General features: G+C 41.2%; 1 protein-coding gene across 1 annotated transcript in view; it reads right to left on the minus strand.

The window, feature by feature from the left end:
• Positions 1–20944, minus strand: part of CREB3L2 (cAMP responsive element binding protein 3 like 2) — a 120000-nt gene that overhangs the window by 35858 nt on the left and 63198 nt on the right. Inside the window, exons 2-3 of the mRNA XM_025464118.3 lie at positions 16347–16563; positions 1053–1228 (exon numbers count right to left, since the gene is read on the minus strand). Coding sequence (XP_025319903.1) covers positions 1053–1228; positions 16347–16563 — 393 coding nt within the window. The remainder of the gene's footprint in view (positions 1–1052; positions 1229–16346; positions 16564–20944) is intronic.

Raw genomic sequence — 20944 nt, forward strand, 5'->3', positions numbered from 1 at the left:
CCAGGCTTCCTCGGGACCCACAGCATTTAATAATAAAACTTTCAGTGCAGGAAGGACAAAAGCTCTCTGGCCTATGAGTGGAGCAAGGCTGTGACTGATTTTTCTTAGTTACATACTAAAAAAATCAACTGACCTAACATCTCATGGAACAAGGAGACTAATATACACTCCAGGAGCCCAGTGCCATGAAAAGATCTAGGCAGAGAATGAGAAACGAATTCTACAGGACAGCTGCCGAGGTGCTCTGTCCAGAGTCCCCCATCTTTTCCAAGATGGACTGTAAAGAGCAATAAGCACAAGTACACACCGAAGCTTTGGTGACTCTGCTGCTTCTAGGTGACCTCTTCCTTAACACGTTTGGGTAGATATGACACTTTGCTCAGAGGAGACCTGACTTAGCATCAACAGAGTCAGTGTTTATATGTAACCTCTGGACATTGGAAATGCCGGGAGAGAAGGTGAAATAGGCATGTAGGCATGGAATCAAACAAGGAAGAAATGCCCAATTTTGTATGTTTTTCCATGCATAATACAATAAAACTTGGTTGGTGGGAGATCCCTGAATTGGGTCAGGGCACCTCAACATTGTACTAGGAAAGTAAAACGTCACACGGGAAACAACACTTCCATCAGCCCCAGCATGCAAGCCAAGGATCGCATCATTAGTTACTTCCTCTCTTTCCACTGGTCTAAAAGGCAATCCCATGGAGAGTTTGGCATTTTTTAACTGTGGATATCCATCTATTTATCATAATTTTGTAACAGCAATCATTGGAAAAATAAAATAAATTAATCAAAAAATAAAAAATAAAAAATAAAAAATAAAATCAGACTTGCTACCAATTTTCTGAACATAAACTTCCTATAAAGGAAGTAGTATAATCAATGCTGATCCCAGGTCAACATATCCTTACTATACACCTACATATAGGCAATTATATATCTTGAAACACATATAGGCACTAGCTCCTTAATAGGTTAAATGCCGTATTTGAGAATGAGAATCCATGTCTTTTGAGTCATGTGTGTGTATAGAAGAAAAGAGAGCGTACCCCAGGATTCATTTCCAGAGGGGGTTCCTCCTTTTCACAAGGGGTGGAGATGGCTGTGATGGTCAGAGTGACAGAGGGAACAAGTCCTGGGGGCGGCTCCTCTGTAATCGGCTCTGTCTTGATGGTTGTTGATGGAAAGTCTGTAGACAGGTACCATTTCTCACTTTCCACTTCATCTATGGGAAAAAGACAAGCAGACGTATGAATCTGTTCACAGTATCGGACAGAAGTAAAACAAATGACCACTGATCTTGCTCCTCAAAAAAATAGCTCCAACAATAAGCTACTGAGAGTAGAATAAGAGGAAATAAAGTAAGCGTGTGAGAGAGGAGATAAATGGATAAAGAAATGAATGGTGAAGTAAGAATCTATACTTGTGTTCGCTTGAGTGTAAGTAAGTATGCCTACGGAAACCTCGAGAATACACATAAAAGAAAGAAACCTGCCTTTCCTGGTCAGAGTAGGAAGGAGACTAGGTGGATGGGAACAGAACAGGAAGGAGAATCTCAACGTGTGACGTTTTACACTTTTCGGTTTTCAAACCAAGTGACTGGGTTATCTATTTAAAAATAAATAAGTACATTTTTAAAAAAGATTTCTTTATTTACTTGAGAGAGAGTGAGAGAGTGGGGGGAGGGGAGAGGCAGAGGGAGAAGGAAAGAGAATCTCAAGCAGACTCCCCACTAAGCATGGAGCCCTACACAGGCCTGGATCTTACAAGCCTGAAATCATGATCCAAGCCAAAATCAAGAGTCAGATGCTTAATCAACTGAGCCACCCAGGTGCCCCAATAAGTACATTTAAAATTAAGAAACAGGGGCGCCTGGGTGGCTCAGTGGTTGAGCATCTGCCTTTGGCTCAGGACGTAATCCCAGGGTCTTGGGATTGAGTCCCACATCTGGCTCCCTGTGGGGAGCCTGCTTCTCCCTCTGTCTATGTCTCTGCCTTTCTCTGTGTCTCTCATGAATAAATACCTAAAATCTTTATTTATAAATAAATCTAAAAATAAATAAATAAACTAATTAATTAATTAAAAAATTAAGAAACAAATGGCATGTAACCAGAGTCTCAGGAGAGAGGACTGAGGACCATGGTTAGGTGGGCGCTACTCTTCTGTCAGTGGACAGTTATTTGTTCTCTTTCTTTTTTCTTCTCACTCCCTGTTTTTGTACTCTGGCTTCCCTACAACCCCACTTATGCCTTAAGCCTGACCTAGACTTCCAGAACTTGACCGAGCCCTCTGCAAAATTTCAGAGTTTGTAACAAACATCAGCCTTTGCTGAAATGGACCAAAGGTCTAGAGAAAAGGGCTGGATCTTGGCAAGTGTGGATCTTGGCTCACTACTGGTTTTCATGATTATTACTGGGGGTTGTGACAAAGGAATAACAGACAGACGCACCTCTACATTCTTCTAGAAGCTTACATCCACCTGTTTCTTGCCAAACTACTTCAGAGCTACTAGCAGAACACAGACCTGAAAAGGAGGGAGATGGGCAGGATAGGAAAAGACCAGGAGATTGCAAACAGGTGCAGAACAAGAAAACAGAGATTCCCAAAGTCAGCATTCCTTACCTGAAGCCATGTTTACTGGTGAGACTAAAATAAAGCAAAGATATGTTCCTTGCTTTATGAAAATGTTTAAACACACGTGCACACCCCGCATGCTTAGGGAACCCTGTGTACAGAAGAGCAAAGTTGTTCCCATTAGGAAATGATTTTACCCTCAAGAATTGGACTCAAGCTTTCTTAAGAAAAGGTACATGAAGATCGTTTAGAACTGTTAGAGGCGGGGAAAGAGCAGGCACAGAAGCTAAAAACTAAATTTCACAATAATTAAAATTGTGTTTCCTAAACAACTTCCTCAAAACCCAAGAAAACGTTAGATTCGCATTTACAAAGAAAATGATTCCCCCTTTCCCAAATCCAGTTTATAATTGACTTGATTAATTATCCCAGCCCTGAGTTCTTTCCTAAGGCAAAGTAAAGATGGGCAAAACTTCTGTGGGTTGAAGATGTTTTGCTTTTGGAACTGGTTCTATAAAGCTGCTGAGTGCAATGGTGTGATGGGAGAATTTCCATCATTCATGGGGTGCACACCACATCCTGGCCGAGGGGGAAGGGTAGGAAACAAAGGGCCTTTTGATGGCGGCCAGGGGAGGGAGACCACACTGTACTTGACACCGAATTCTGCTGGCCAGATGGGCGCCTGGCTCAACTTAGGGAAGCAAATGGTTGAAGAGCCAATAGACGAGTCTAATACCTCCCTCAAAATAAGCTTAAGAACTAGAAAATTCTATCACCAGCAAGGAAGACACACTCAGGACAGATCTGAGGAGGAGCTGGAGAGATAGAGTACACAGATCACATTTTCTCTATTCAGCAATGACATATGGATGCCTTTGCTTTGTGAAGGCAACACTTGCAGCCTGTCCACACTGCATGGTATTTATCCCTGCCAGAGGCTGGAAGTGAGATAGTAAGATGCAATACTGCCTCAGTGTATTTAAAAATCAACAGTAAGGAGGCATTGCTGAGAAAAGGTCCCACCAGGAAGTTGTGAGATAAGGCCAGATCCCCTGGCCATGCGCTTATGACTACTTTAATGAAGCTTAATTCTTGGGGGGAGGGGGAGCGGGGACGGGTGAGCAAAAATAAAAACACAAAGCAATACAAAACTATAAGACAAAATGAAGACAGGTAATGCAATCAGTTCTTCCAGTGTAGCTAAGCCAACCTCAAATATAGGTCAAGATAGTTTATATTCTTTTTTTTTTTTCTTAAAGATTTCATTTATTTATTCATGACACAGAGAGAGAGAGAGAGAGAGGCAGAGACATAGGCAGAGAGAGAAGCAGGCTCCATGCAAGAAGCACGATGTGGGATTCGATCCCTGGACCTCAGGATTACGCCCTGAGCTGAAGTCAGACACTCAACCACTGAGATACCCAGGTGTCCTGATAGTTGATATTCTAAATGCTCAGTGTCCTATAAGCCTATTTTAAAATCATATATATATATGTGTATATATATATATATATATGATTATGTATACATACATACATATAAAATTATGTGTATATATATACACATTTATATTTATACTAGATACAATTTATATGATCATATATATACTATATATGTGTGTATATATATAATCATTACTGTGTCAGGAATGGAGACTGAAGGACAAACAATGATACTTGAATTCTGAAGCAAAACCTCCTCTCTCAAAGACGACTGAACTCTTCCAAGTGAGAAGCCCAAGGAAGTTGCCTGTCTTCCCATGAACTTTGTTGAGGACAAAATACCAGCATTGCCTTTATGCTTCCACTTCAATAAAGTGACTTATTACTCCAACTTAAAGATGATTTTGTTTAAAGATTTTATTTATTTACTCATGAGATACACAGAGAGAAGGAGAGAGGCAGAGACACAGGCAGAGGGAGAAGCAGGCTCCATGCTGGGAGCCTGATGTGGGACCCCATCTTGGGTCTCCAGGATCATGCCCTGGGATGAAGGCAGATGCTAAACCGCTGAGCCACCCAGGGATCCCCATGATTTTGTGTGTGTGTGTCTGTGTGTGTTTAGAACACAAAGTTTGCTTTAAATATTTTTTTAAGTGAAGGGATACCAACCATACTCCTACTCAATTAAGAGAAACACTTTTACAATCCTGAGGTCTTTTATTCTCTTTACAGTTACCATGCCATGAATTCATAGGGAATGGGTTCCAGCAGTTCAGGCTCCCTTCCATTGGTTCTCACAAAGTGTGCTTCTTTGGTGGGGACCCAAGTACCTTGCTTCAGTTGGACCCAGGTACCTTTCTCTTTGGCTTCCTTCTTTTTCTGATCATTTTCTTTCACACACTTCAGGAAGCTATCTCAGCTCTTTGAGTGTTTAATATGCTCAATGTGGACATTAATTCTCTTGGCAAGAATCTTGCCCTTAACTTGTTTGTTTACAACAATGCCAACAGCATGCTGAGTAACATTTAGACTCTTCCAGTTTTGCCATGGTAACATTTGAGGGGCATTCCTTTTTCAATAGTGCCCATTCCCTTGATGTCCACAATATCACCTTTCTTATAGACTCGCATGTATATGGCCAAAGGAACAACTCCATGTTTTCTAAAAGGCCTAGAGAACATATAGCGGGTACCTCTCCTCTTTCCCTTTGTGTTGGTCCTTTTGGCAAATTACTGAAAGATGGTGGTTCCGGCCGAAAGGTCCCCATGGTTTTTGAATTGGAAAGAGGTTTAAGGTCATGAAGCTCAAATACATCAATTTTATTATGAGGAAATTGACATGCAGGTCCAGATCACACAGTGAACAAGCGGCAGATCCATATCTCTGCACTCCTGTAGTCTTTCCATTAAAAAAACAACTAAAAATGTAAATAAATATTTGTGCACAGATATGCTTACCGTACCATTATTTATAATCACAAAACACTGAAAATAACCAAAACAGTAAAGAACAAAGGCCAGTTGAATGAACTATGATGCATCTACACATGGAACATTTATATATACAGTAATAGTATATATACAAAGTCTTTTTAATAACACGTCAAAGAAAGATTTATTGTAGAATATTTTTAAAATCTGGATATAAATTTATATACTATTAATGAAGAAAGTGACAGGAAAAAAAGACGGAAAGGAAGTATGTCAAAATAGTAAAAATGGGATCCCTGGGTGGCTCAGTGGTTTAGCGCTTGCCTTTGGGCCTGGGCATAGTCCTGGAATCCCAGGATCGAGTCCCGCATCAGGCTCCTGGCATGGAGCCTGCTTCTCCCTCTGCCTGTGTCTCTGCCTCTCTCTCCCCCCACCACCCCCCTCTCTATCATGAATATATAAATAAAAAAATCTTTTAAAAAATAGTAAAAATAACTCTGGAGAAGAATTCAGAATATGAATGACTTTTTTTTTCTTTAGATTTTATACTATTTTAAAATTTCCTGTACTGGGAATACACTGTCCCTGGATAATCACACATGGTCATGGCCTGTTTCTACCTGCTGTATTTTACAATGCCTTATGATGGTAATTATTAAACAGAAGCCCCGGTTGCTCAAGGGGGTCCCTTTAGAGTCCCTTGACTCAAGAAAAGTCAATGAGTACTTTCATATTTGTTCTAAATTGCATAATTGGCTTCAGGTCTATACTCATCCCTCTATCATGTCCATTTTGCCATGTAATTTCTCAGTGCCCTCCCGCTGTGGACTAATCCTCACCTTGGATTAGCTACATGACTTGCTTTGGCCAAAAGGATATTAGCTTCCTAACACAGGTAGTGTCTTAAAATGTACTTGTACAACTGGACTTACAAAACTTATAATTTTGCTATCCTAATTAAAAGGATATGCCAGGACAATCCAGTGACCCCAGGAAAAGGAAGGCAGCCATGTAAAACAGATTTTGTCCCCCAATGAGCCTGACCAAGATCAGCCAACTCCCATCCTTAAACATGTGAGTAAATCTGGTTGAAACTAGGAAAATCACTCAACTGGGGTATCTAGAGTAGTCAAGCTCTGGCAAGGCAGAGACATATGAACTGTAAGAGCAAATGATTATTGTTAAAGCTAAAGAGTTTTGGGGTGATTTGTGACATAGCAATATAGCTAGCTTATACAATATAGCTGAACGTATATACAGGAAATTAAATCCATTACATCAGAACCCACTGCAACAAAATAGCTGTACCTATTTGCCATAATTCCTCTAAACTATCATTTGTGAACCATACCAATAAATCTGTAGATCAACTGATTAGATCTACCAGTTACATCATAAAAGAAATGACATGATATGAACAAAGTCAGCCAGTACAAAGTTTGGTGAAAATAACATTCCAGTGGCAGTTGACAGTAGAGTTTTCATCCTAAAAACTACTTAAGGGCTTGTACTCTCTCTCTCTCACTGGAAATAAATATCAAATCAGAGAAAACAAAAGGACATATGTAACCTATGAGGCAGGGAATTAGCAAAGGGCAGAGTGAAAGGGAGTAAGTAGAACATATATCACAATTTTCCACATAGACTTATTTTTGTAGTTTTATTTTATTAGAAAAAGATCAGTAACGCCACCCGGGCTCAGAGCTGAATTATCCTCAGATGTTTGAATAAAAACAAGAATCAGTACACTCTACACCCACTAATTTCTAAAACCTGAAGCTCAGATATGGAGGAGAAAAAAACCCTTTTTTTCCTAAATTATGCTTACACGCCTTTTAGGTTTCATTTCAGAAGGAAAACATCACCCAATAGGGTCAGTAGTACATACCACCAGGCATAAGAACAACCCCCATATCATCTGATTTTATTTATAAACAGCTTCCTGTCAAAGGTCAAACTCAACTGGCACATTTCCTCAGCATCCCCTTTTAGTTATCAGCAAGGAAATAAAAACAAGCCAGTGTCTCCTAGTGGTGAGCAAGTCCTTCCCCTCCAAGGACAAAATGGAGCTGCTGTGAGAAATGGGGCTAGACTCTAAATAAGATGACTCACACCGCAGGGTGCACGGGAAGGCCAGGAAAGACAAAATTGAAGCCAACGTGGAAGCAACACCACAGTGCACATCCTCAATCACTTCCATATGCAATGCATAAATAACTTCATCGAATAGATCCTGATTCCTTGGGAAGGAGGGGAGGAGATTAAACTCTAAATTAGCAGGAGCCAGGATCTTTGCAAATATGTTACACACATACTTATATATGTATGTGCACATATGTATATAGTGTGTGTGAGTATGTATTCTTAAAAAGAGAAATCACATGGGGGCAAATACCACTTATATGATACATACACCCATATATATCCATTTGCTATTTATACAACAGGACTAACGTGAAAAGGAAATTTTTGTAAAGTATGCCTCATCTAAATACCTCAGCATTTGATAACTATGTTTGCTCTTTGAAATTTTTCAAAGGAGTTGGCAAATCGGGAGTGAGTTTTGCTGCAAACAGCTCTTAAAGGAAGAAATGCTACTAAAGCTGGGTTCTGGAGCCTGGGAGAAGGGCAAGAACTCAGCTGAATGTGTCAAAATCCTATTAAACTAGAGCCCACCACATGTTGGAATGGAAGTTAGAGGCCAGTCTGTCCATGGTCCCCTCCCCGAGAGCCTTCACCCTGAAGTAACCTTCGGTCATGAGTGACATGATGAAGTGTGGAAAACAGTAAAAATAGCAAATGCTCCACTGTGAGTGTTTACTATGCGCCAAGTATTGTTCTAAGAGGTTTACATGTATTAACCGAATCTTAAGAGCAGCTCTGTAAGGCAGGCAGGCACTACTGCTACCCACATTTTCTAGACAAGGAATCTGAGACTAAATAACTCATCCCAAGTTACCCAGCTGGTGTGGGGCAGATCTGGGATTCACAGCTGGTTCTCTTTGCCACTTCAGTATACCGTTTTTCAACAGACCAATAATTAAATAGGTCTCTAGCCAAAAGTGATTTTATTCAGTTCATGTGTTTTAAGACCATAATTAGCCCCTACAAAAGGTGCAATATTGGTTCTTGCTGTCTTCTCAGCTTGGTTTATATAGAATCCAATGCTCCCGAAGATCCACAGATTAAGATCAATGAATAATAGCTAAAATGTTTTGAGTGTTCGCTACATGCCAGGCACGTTCACTACTGTTCTCAATGTTTTTGTAGATCAGATGGACCTCTGTGATCAGCACAATTTCTCTCAGATGCCTCCCTGACTCCGTGTCCTTTCAGTGCCTGTATGGAGAACCTCTTTCCCTTACTCTGGTCATTCCTACTGTGGCCAGCTGGTGCGTTATAAATTTAATTCTGCAGTAATCTGCTTAAAGACAATAATATTTATTTAGTGCTTACTAATTGACTTGCCCTGTTGTGAATATTTAATACACATTAATTCATGTAATCCCTACCACAGCAGTATGAGGTAGGTACTATATCATTATTTTCATTTTAAAGATCAGGTAAGTGAGCAACTTGCCTAAACTCACCCTATTAGTAAGTGGCAGGGTCCAGGGTCAAATCTGAACAATCTGACTCTAGAGATTAGCAAGTGTTCTGCACTCAGCCTCTCAGGTCCTCCTATAGGATAACATGTTTAGAGTATGAATTAAATACCTATAGAACAAATGGTTGACTTCGAAAGATTTATTTAATACACACAAAAAAATCTCTCCTGTATACTTCTTTTCCTTAAGCAAAGTTATGTCTCTCATGCATGAATATCCAAAGTAACTTCAATTGCCAGATAGATGTGCACATTGTTTTCTTCTGCTATTCTAACATTGTAATGGTTGGGCAGACAAAGAAGTCATTCATTCTTTTTTTTTTTTTTTAAAGATTTTTTTTAAAGGGGAAGCATCATTATTCTTTTTGCCTATTATAAAAAGAAAGTAAAGGTGATACCAAGAAAGGAGGTGAGTAGCAAAAGAGCATCTATCATAAACCCAGGCATCTGACTCAGAGAGGACAAATGCTCCTCTGCTTGTCCAACCCACCTCTGTGGCTCCAGCCCACCCACGTCAGAGGATGGGTTCTATCCTTGCAGATGACTTAGGAACTATCTACCTTTCCTACCTTTTCCACCCCCCCTCTATAATGGCTCTGACCAACTGATGTTCTTGTCACCAGCTCAAATGAAATGTGATGAAGATTCAGCTGTTTATTGTCTCTCTGTGACTTTCTGTCCAGTCTCACCTCCTTGGAACATCTCAACATCACGATGTCTTCAACATGTCACACTGCAAACTCAAGTCACCTATGACTCATCTCTACCTTTTACTCCACATACTGGATCATGGGCTATTCGTGCTACGGGTTTCATCTAATTATTTCAAAACCCATTATTTCTTTGCCATGCATGCTACACACCCTCCCTTTCCTCCCTGTATTACTGATCTATGTCCAGACACACCTTCCATGCCCTGGCATCATCAGCCATGCAACATTATTTTCTTCTAGTCTTCCCCAAAACACCATCGTATTTTCCTAAAAATCTGTTTCCCCAAAAGCCGTGAGTCTTGGCTCCTGCCAGGCTTCTCATTTACCAGCAGCATTGCTCATCTTTAGCTCACAGTCTATAGTTTTCAGTCCAACCTGTGACAATAGCTCCATAAATTTAGGGTCTCCATACCAAGCAAGACTACCCAGCCATCCCTCACCCTTGTTACTACTAAAAGCCCAACTGGCTTAATCAGAAGGAAGATGATTATTATTTACGTCCCTGGTCCCACCTTCTCTAGAACCTGAAACAGCCATAGTTACAATCCCTTATTTCATCCAAAATAAAATTACTTTGGCTTGTGCATCATAGAAATATTATATCAGATCACTTCAGTACTTGTATATTTTATGCTGGGTCTGTTGGTATTTTATATATGTTCTAATTTTGTTCCTAAGTCATCTGCAAGGATAGTGGCCATGTCTAGTTCTCTCTGAACAGACTTAACTCCAGTACGAAGTTTCTTCTTTAGGAAGAAGACTGAAATTGAAGAACAAAGCAAATGAATACCTAGTGTCCCAATTTAATTACAAAGGAACATGACTAAAATAGAGTAATTCATGAAGATACCTACCATGTGGTAAGGCACAAGACTTGGACATCCAAATATAAGCTTTTTTCCCCCCTAAATCAGAGTATAAAAATATCCACAGACATTTTACTTGAATGTTTCTGCTTATCTCTTTATAACCTTCTCTTTCTCTCTCTTCCTCTCTGTTTTTGTAGACAGAAAACCCTGCTTGGCGTATGGTTAACTGCCTTAATCATGGGGAGAAATCAATGAACTGGATGCAGGATGTCTTTCTGGTGGTTTGGAAGGCCAAGCCCACATTCTAAGGGCTGGCTCTTGTGGATGCTGAGCCCACATGAAATTCTGTAGCTCTAGTGTTTCACAGAAGTCTATAGTCAAATTCAGCCCTGAAGATAGATGACTCCTATGTAATCTTAGATCAGATTTTCTCAACCTCTTTTTTTGGAGGGGAGAGGGTGTGCAGGCTCTTCTGAGGATCTAAAAAAAGGTGTAAATGTTCTCAGCAGAAAAATCGACAAATGTAGATAGCCCAAAATGTTATATACAATTTTAGGGGTCTACAACCCACCTGGCTCCATGATAAGTTAATAGGATAAGAGCACCTACATATACCCTATATATCTGGCGTGGGGTTCAAGGAGGGGGGAAGGGGAGAAAAGAGGAGGGAGAGAACAAGGAAGGAGAAGATTAAGGAAGAATTGGAAGATGGAAGAGGAGAGGTTTTTAAAAGGGAAGAAACAGGGACAAAAAGAAAGAGAAAAATCCTAATAAACTAGGACAGGGTCTATTCAAACTATTTATCACTTTCTTTTAGGCTTAGGAGCAACTACAGAAGAACTCCACTTAATCTGAGTAAAATTGGACAAGGAGGGATCCCTGGGTGGCGCAGCAGTTTAGCGCCTGCCTTTGGCCCAGGGCGCGATCCTGGAGACCCGGGATCGAATCCCACTCGGGCTCCCGGTGCATGGAGCCTGCTTCTCCCTCTGCCTATGTCTCTGCCTCTCTCTCTCTCTCTCTCTTTTTCTCTCTCTCTCTCTCTGTGACTATCATAAATAAATAAAAATTTTTAAAAAATTTTAAAAATTGGACAAAGAGATCTGAATTACTGGCTTTTCCAGGTATAATGAAATAATTAACTCACTATCCATCACTAGAAACTGGGACTCCTAGTTCTGCTTAAGCTCTTTTCCCAATGCAAGAGAAAAAGAATATAAAATTTAACGTGAACAGCAATTATTAAATACGTATGCATTGCCCAAAGAGCAGGTCCCCTTCTCCAACAGGGAGGGGACCTGCTTGACAGAGCACATGGTATAAGAGGGATCCTTGGAATTGATCCTCCCTCAAGGCAGATGCAAAATCGGGGTTCAAATGAATAAAATAATTCTGCGCCCATTCACACAAAACTCAGGAAAATACTAAAAGTTCCCCATCTACTCATGTCCACTGTCTTAACTTTGATTTCAAAGTCCCAGTGGTTACTCTCCTTGTTCATGATTCCCTATTTATTGTACAAGTGTTTTTTCTGGCATAGGAAAGTGGCTTTAATTCAGAAAAATACCAGTATTTGAATATAGACTGTGGATCAGAAACCCTTTGCAAAATATATTTGATCCACACTACCTGTCCCCAGCATATCATTAGCACATCCCCTATTGCAGCACAGGATCTATAAATAGAACAAGGCCCGAGGTGAGGGAACTGAAAGGTGTGTGCTTTGGCCTAATGCTAAGAAAGGCTTCCTGTAAGATTCATGGGTTCTTTTTTCTCCAATACTCAACTACTGGCAGAGGTGGCACTCAGGAGTTCCCCTATGCTGCATTTCTATCGATTACAATTAAAATACAAAGAAATCGTTTCATCATGGAAGAGAAAGAGACCTTGAACTTTTGGAAACCTGCTTATTTGGAATTATTCCACTAGAGATCTTGTTTTAGAGAAATCCATGACCTCACCCTCGGAACATCAGCTTCCACACAGCCAATGCCACTGTCCCAGCTCTACTCAAGGCTTTAAGATTTCAAGATTCCCCGCGCCCCACTGAACCTCCCCTCTCCCCCCACCAACCAAGTTCTGCCTCATTCATGCAACATTTCCTATGATCTTCCTTGGGCATGCTCCCTCTGCTCTGAACTTCTACAGTTTAACTCCCCTTGAGACATTGTTTATATTCCATCTGGGAAAGTATTGGAGTATGTGGCATTTTCACCAGACTCTGAGTTACTTAGAGGTGGGATCCAAGTTTCACTACCATGTCCTTTAAGTATGACACACAGCAGGTGTCCAACAAACACACATGGAATTGAAGAGGAAAGTCAAACTGCCTAGACTATTTAGGCCTTCTCTACCTGCATATTCTAGAACAGCAAGGCTGCAGAATGGCTGATGACTGCACAGATGCTAATGGTCTCAATGGAGACTAGCACTCCAGCCACACAGCCTGTGCCCTGGGCTCTTGCTGTTTCCTCTGCCTAGAAGCCTCTTTCTGAGACATCTAGCTCTTTCCCTCATCTCCTGCTGACCTTTGTTCAGATGTTACCTTCAAAGAAGGGCCTTTTCTGTCTATCCTATTTTTTTATAAATTTATTTTTTATTGGTGTTCAATTTGCCAACATATAGAATAACACCCAGTGCTCATCCCGTCAAGTGCCCCTCTCAGTGCCCGTCACCCAGTCATCCCTACCCCCCGCCCACCTCCCCTTCTACCACCCCTAGTTCGTTTCCAGAGTTAGGAGTCTTTCATGTTCTGTCTATTCTATTTAAGATTTCAATTCCTTGGACAGCCCAGGTGGCTCAGCGGTTTAGCGCCACCTACAGCCCAGGGCCTGATCGTGGAGACCTGGGATCAAGTCCCTCGTGGGGCTCCCTGCATAGAGTCTGCTTCTCCCTCTGCCTGTGTCTCTGCCTCTCTCTCTCTCTCTGTGTGTTCTCATGAATAAATAAAATATTTTTTAAAAAAGATTTCAATTCCTCCTCTCCTATTAGGATGTGAATGTTTATGCTCCCCCCAAATTCTGATGTCCTATATGATGATATCAGGAGGAGACCCTATGAGAGGGTCTGAAGTAATGAGGGTGGAGCCTGCATGAATGGAAACAGTGCCATTATTAAAGAGACCCCAGTGAGCTCCCTCACCCCTTCCACCATGTAAGGGTACAACAGAGGTCTGAGACCAGAGAGGGCTCTCACCCAACCGTGCTGGACTTCCAGGCTCCAGAACTATAAGAAAGAAATTTTCTGTTGTTTATAAGCTACCTAGTCTGTGGTATTTTTGTTCAAGCAGACTAAATAGGCTATGACCCCTGCCCATCTTCTCCAGCAATTCCCTATCCATTTTTCTGATTTTTTTTTTCTGTGTATCACTCATCACCATCTAATAAACCATGTATTTTACCTCTTTCCTTTTCTTATTTTCTACTCTACCCCCATCTCCTAGAATGTAACCTCCACAAGGGCAGAAATCTTTGTTCATTGTGTTCACTCTTTCACTCTCAAGGACTATGCTTAGGATAGTCCCTGGCAGGTTAAGTACAAGGTAGTGACTCAAGATATTGCTATGAAGTGAATTTTAAGGGTGAATCATAAAGCCTTTATAAAATATCTACTTCTCCTTGGTACTGTTTGCTTCTATACAAGACTGCTACTAGAAGCCAAGAAATACCACCTGATCTAATGCACAAAGCCTAGTGTATCTGCATCATTAGAGAGCTAGCAACGCATGGAAGAGCAGAACAGGTGTCTCCCCTGATGCCAGCACCAGAGAGATTAGGAAAGTGCTTCACTTCCATACCTTCTCCCTTAACAACTTGCTGCACAATTAATTCAATGAAATAACTGTTTAACAGATACCTTCAAAGTGCCGAACACAATACTAGGTGTTGGGAACACATAATCACACTTGCTCACAGCCAGCTCAAAGTAGAGAACAGAAAAGAGAACAACAAAATAAATAGTGACTGAACTATAAGGACAAGTGTAAGAGTCTCCACAAAAATGGCAAAAACAAAACAAAGAAACAAGCAGAAACATGTTTTATATGAAAACATATAGGGTGACAACTTCCAGATGGGAGAACCAGACATTGGATGACGCTGAGTTGAATCTTGAGGGATGAGTGGGAATTTGACTAGTAGAGTTGACAGGAGTGTGAGAGGAAGTAACAAAAACTCAGAGTAATGAAAGCACTGTAAGGCATGGGGTGGAAAAGTCAATGGCAGAGCCATGCAGACAGGGAGCGATGGGAAAGGGAGGTAGGATCAGCCCACAAAGGGCCACAAAAGCCATGCTGTGAGGTTGGCTTCCTTCTACAGAACAATAGAAGACTATTTGAGATTTTGCAACAGGGAGTGAATATGAACAAAAGTGAATATCTAACATTCTTCTTGAATCTTTTAATATCTTCATCCCATATAATTCCTTGGAGTCCTAACTTTATGAGTATCCTAACCACCATCCAAAGAAAGATTTCCTTCCCTTAGTCCTAAGCAACCATCTCCATCAGATTTATAGTTTATTCCTACCCTCTTAAAGATTATCATCTAAAGCAAATTCACTGAATCAACAGAAATATGAAGAATAAACAATAAAAAACAAAATAATCCAATAGTAAGTTTGATGGGTAGGAACCCACTATCGTATTTCATTGTGGTATAGGGCCTGGAAGTTGAGAAATCCTCCACAAAACCTTCCCGATCACCTAAGGTCCTGCCATCCTCTCATAGTTCCTGGTTTGGAATAATAATGATTGCAACAGCAGCTAAGAACAATCACCTTACTATGAGTCAGGTCCTGGGCTAGGCACTGGCATAGATTCTCTTGTTTAATCTTCACAACAGGACATGAAGTAAATGCTGTTTTTATCCTATTTTAACACATGAGGAACTTGAGGCTTGACAGAATTAAGTAGTTTGCCCCTAACTAGTCACCGACATAAATCTTAAACCGAGGTCGGACTACAGAGCACATAACCTTAACCACCACCCTTAGTACATGTTCGACATTTTTATTCTCCATTGTATACATTTCTAATGTTCCCCACATGGGTAAGTTCTAGGAGACAAATGTGCACATTTTTTTCTTTATATATCCTTCAATGTATCACCTGTGAACTGGAGAACCACTAGTGAATGAATGGCTACACTTTAAGGCACTGATAATATATGATAAAGGAGTTCAGACATCGAAGACAGTCACTTTACAGACAAGTGGTCATACAGCTTAATACTCTAAGGCCAAGAAAACTAGACCATCAACAAATACCATTCTGATGGCATGGATGATGGGCAAGAATCACCAAGAAAGCTAGGGGACCTAGGAATGCTCACCAAGATCTCATCTATGTGTGGTCAAGGGAACATGCTGAATATGGGTTAAGAGAATGCCTAAGAAGCTTCTGTGGAGAAGAGTGGTCATAAAAATTCTTTCTCAGAAAAAAATGACATGACCTCTTAAAACAACAGACTTAGTGGAATTATCAACCAGATGGGCCAACCTGATTTGCAAAAGGATGCTCTGCCCAATCCTTAGGGGCAAAGAAACCAATTACTACCATTCTGTTATAACAAGCTCCCAGAGCACCCAGCCAGGGGTGAAAAAAATGTGTCCGATGCCCCTTTCCATTTCCCCACAGCCCAAACTCTAGGCTTTACATGGAGTAGATATGTGGTTAAGTGGGTGCTGACAATAGTGTAACGTACTCCACACCCTCGAGAGGTTCAGAAGCAAAGGTGTCACAATCCCAGCTGCTGCCCCTGCTCTGGGCTTACCGTCATTGACACTGTCACTGGTGGTAACATGGGTAAATGGTGACTGGGCCCGAGGCTCCTCACACAGGGAGTAGCTGTGTTCAGCCTGGATGAGAGGTGCTGGGGATGTTGGGGATGGCTCCACCTCCATCGACACGCTCTTCTCTGAGAGGAAAGGGTCATTCAGGAGCTGACCCAACACGTTCTGGGAAAACTCATCCAGGAGTTCTGAGAAGTGCTACAAGAAACAAAGGAGGAAGAACTTTAAACCATAATCTGAAATTTACACATTATCCTGAGGCAAATACATCATCTAATGCCTCAGATGGAGTCACTTACATACAATGTCCAGTTATCTATTGCTATGTAGCAAACTACCCCAAAGTTTAGTGGCTTAAAATAACTACAATTTATTATTCCTTATTACTCTGTGGGTTGGCTGGGCAGACACGCTTATTTCATGTGAGTTCACGGAGCTGCTTCACCATCTCCCTCTGCCCACTGACTTATGCTCTTTCTTTCACTCTATCTCAAATTTTTAAAAATCTACCATTACAGACTACATTAAAAATAATAAAAACAAAATTTAAAAAAAATTGAAAGTCCATTTTGGCACCAGCTGCTAGAGCCATTTCTTTCCTCTTAACATTCCTGAGTCACAGACTAATAGGTGTCATCCTTACTGATTTAAATTTCGGGATATTTCTGGTATAGAAAGAAAGTTACAAAAGCAGATACGGCAATAAGAAGAACTGATCACAAATGGTGATGCTTAGGGTAAGCAAAGAAAATTCTTGAGATCCACATGGATACTAAGTTCTACCACTGAAGTGTCAATATCACACTCTGAACATGAATTCACTTTGGGGATGGGGAGGCAGGAGGTTAGAGTTCTAAGATTATGCTAGTCATAGGACAGAACTTCTTCTTTAATAAAGGAGAGAAGTAGACAAAAGGGAAGAAGCCCTTGTAGGTTAGGTCCTCAAAGTAGAGTTGAGATTGTGGTTTCGCCAACATCACCAACATGAGAAGTGGCTGCACCTCATCAGGATAAAATAGAGGGAAGCAACAGGCATTGGGCATGGCCTGATAAGCATCAGCCATCTACAAGAATAAGAGAGGTGCTTGGGGAGAGAGAGTTCTCTGCACACAAATATGTTTAGAACTAAGTCCTTAGGAGCATCTAAGGCAAGAATTACAAAGAATTACAAAGGTGTGTCTACATCACAATTACCAGGAGAGTTTTGTTTTAGTCATTTTATAATGAAATGTTTTAAACATTTTTGTTTGTTTGTTTGTTTGTTTTAAACATTCAGAGAAATTATAGAAATGGTACCATGAATAAGTATGTATTCATTCCTTTGGGGAAAAAATCTCATTTTTCCATGTTTGCTGTTGCAACCTTTTTTCTTTACTCTTTCCCTTTTAAGAAATAAAACATGAAGGGATTTTTTTAAATAAATTTATTTTTTATTGGTGTTCAATTTGTCAACATACAGAATAACACCCAGTGCTCATCCCATCAAGTGCCCTTTCAGTGCCCGCCACCCAGTCACCCCCACTCCCCGCCCACCTCCCCTTCCACCACCCCTAGTTCATTTCCCAGAGTTAGGAGTCCTTCATGTTCTGTCTCCCTTTCTGGTATTTCCCACTTATTTTTTTCTCCTTTCCCCTTTATTCCCTTTCACTATTTTTTATATTCCCCAAATGAATGAGACCATATAATGTTTGTCCTTTGATTGACTTATTCATGAAGGGATTATTAAAGCTCTCACCCATTTCCCTTCCTCCTTCCCAAAGCTAACCAATACCCTGGACTTGGTTAACATCCCCATTCAGGTCTACATTCTTATTATATATGCATATTTCCATTACATACTTGGTATGAACTTGGTAAACTTTAAATAAATAGTACCATCCCTCACACATCCTTCTGCAACTTTATTGTCTCCAAAAACATTCTTTTAGATTTCTTTATGTTTATAAATAAATAAAAGGCAGCTCAATTTCATTCATTTGAACTTCTGGCTTGTATTCCATTGTATTTATCTTTTTCTTCCTGAGAGATATTTAAAGATTTTATTATTATATGTGTGATATTATAATTAACATTCTTAAGTATGATGGGAAATTAAAAAATGTATATATAAACCTTGTGACTCACTTTCAAAGGGTTCTGAGATGTTCAAAAGCGTCTGTATGAAAACCATCACCACCACCTGTACTTCTAATGCTCATTTCAGTTTTTCAACCACTGAAGATCAACCCCATCCCCAGTCACTTCCCCCACGCCCTCACACCCCACTCTACACCCCCAGTTACAATTAGTTCCCTAGAAGCTTACAATGTCCCTAGAGGTTGAGATATGCCCAAGTCTTCCAACTCATAAACATTGCAGGCACCATGTGTTAAACCTGAAATAGGTAGTGGGGACATGAGATAATATAGAAGAAAAGAGACACGCCTGTGCCTTTCCTGAGCTTGCTGTTTAGAGAAACCAGTGGTTCTCACACTCTGGTGTCTGTATGAATCCCCTTAAGACCCAGATGGTGACTCGCAAGGCCAGGTGGGCCTGGGGATCTGCATTTCTAACCAGCTCCCAGATAATACTGCTGGCCCCCAGACCACATGCTGCATAGCAAGGAGAACACCTGCAAAGCTAAGATTAGGATACAGGTTTCCAGACTGTAAGACAACCTGAAGTCAGGAGTTGACTCCCTAAGCAGGTCCTCAAAGACAAATTCACTGGTTGCCTGAGGGTGGATATTCCGCAAGTATCTACCAGAGTTCCTCTCAAGACCAACATTCAGACAACAAAAAGAGAAATAAGTAACAGATAATTAAAATGCAAACTCAAGAGCTGAACGCACAGTCCCTGTATTTCCCAGCCACGATTCTGTCCCCTGTGCTGTAATATCAACTCTGGCCAGCTGTGCTGACCCTGCTAAACCTCTGGAATCCTGTTCTACCCTGAGGCAAGACTCTCTTTGATTGTCCTGCTTTCCCAAGGAAGCTGCCAGGTTGGGTTAGTCCGCTGACACCATTTTCTTTCTCCTGAGCAGCACTAATGAATGTTTTCATGAATGTCCCCCCAAATAACCAATAATAAACCTTCTCTAACTCTGCTAATCATCTCTAAACTCCCCCTACTTTGGGTTTTGTAGTAATTATCATGTTGCCAAACAACGTAGCCCTAAATGATAGGCGGTCCTGGGGAACTCGCAGTTGTTACTGAACGCATTATGAACCTCCTCAGAAGAAGGGACCATCTGTACCCGACCTCCACCCATACCTAGGAACTTGGCAAGGTGGTGAGCACTGAATAGGTCCCAGGGGGATACTTGTGATTGAAAAGATATTGTCCCAACTTGTCCCAACAGATGCTGTGACTCAGCCCAGCAGATCAGCTTTAGCTCAGTCTCCTTGGCAGCTGTGGGTTCAGGCACTCGGCATACAAGTCAACATCCTATTGCTGGTGCAGGGATGTGGCCCGAACTGGTCCATCATTACTGGCAGCCAGTGAGGGGAGATGGTATATGGTCTTGGAGACCAAAATCCAGACGAAGGGACAAAGTGAACCTCCTCAAAGAGAGAGCCTTCCCGGATCCTGCAAACACTCTAGCAAAGGACTATGCATGTGAATCTAAGGATTATGAAATTCTAGTTGACATGGCATCATAGCACTTTATCATTCTGCCTAATAGTCTAGTCAAGGTCTCTGGGTTTGTAAAGTATTTTCATAGCTTTCCACTCAATCTACGCTCAGAAGACCTCAGTCACCTACTGCTCGAGCTAGGGCTGGAACTAAGGTCCTCTTATTTCAAACTGACTTAACTTTCCCACAGTATTTCTCCTAGGAAAGAGGTGTTTGAGCTTCATGATCCAACTGCATGGTGAAGTTCCATCAAGTATAACACCAGGAAGCTGCTGATGATCATGGATGATGATGGTGATAAGACCAGGTCATCTGGTGGAGAAGCGCTTCACATATTAGACTTGCAGGAAGTGAGGGAGATGCTCTCCCCTAAAAGGCAGACACATGCCCATTTGCCAGTAAGAAAATGGGGGTTTGGGACAGGCAGGCACATTGCCCAGGGTTGGAGTCACAGATTCCAAAGTCCATGCACTTTCTACTATAGAATGCTGCCTTATTTAAGTCTATCTCCAAAACTGACACATAGTGGGGGCTGGAGTTTCAAAATTATTTATATAGATTTCACCAACAGCCCGCCCACTTGTCTACCACAAACACAGTCTTCCATATTCAGTGTAGAAACGTGCCAGGGAGTCATCAGACGGGGAGGCTCCTCGCATCACTTCCAAGGGACACCAGCAGTATCGATGATATAGACATGTGGCTGCCCTTAGTACATGGTTCTTCTGCCAAAGGTTTCACGCTTCCAACATAGAATCTCCGAATGGGAACAAACCTCCTGACAGGATTGAACCCCTGCCTCGTGACAGGAGGGTTCCTCACCCACCTCAGTGAAGAAGACCCTCGGTAACTTGCTTTAAGAACTCATGTCAAGGTCTCATCTCCTCCTTATCTAAGACCCAACATTTAATATCCTCCAGCCTGGCCCCAGCTGTCCTGCAAAGTCTTGCCTCTTTATTCTAAC

This window comes from Canis lupus, chromosome 16 (assembly GCF_003254725.2).
Source record: "Canis lupus dingo isolate Sandy chromosome 16, ASM325472v2, whole genome shotgun sequence".
Taxonomy (NCBI): domain Eukaryota; kingdom Metazoa; phylum Chordata; class Mammalia; order Carnivora; family Canidae; genus Canis; species Canis lupus.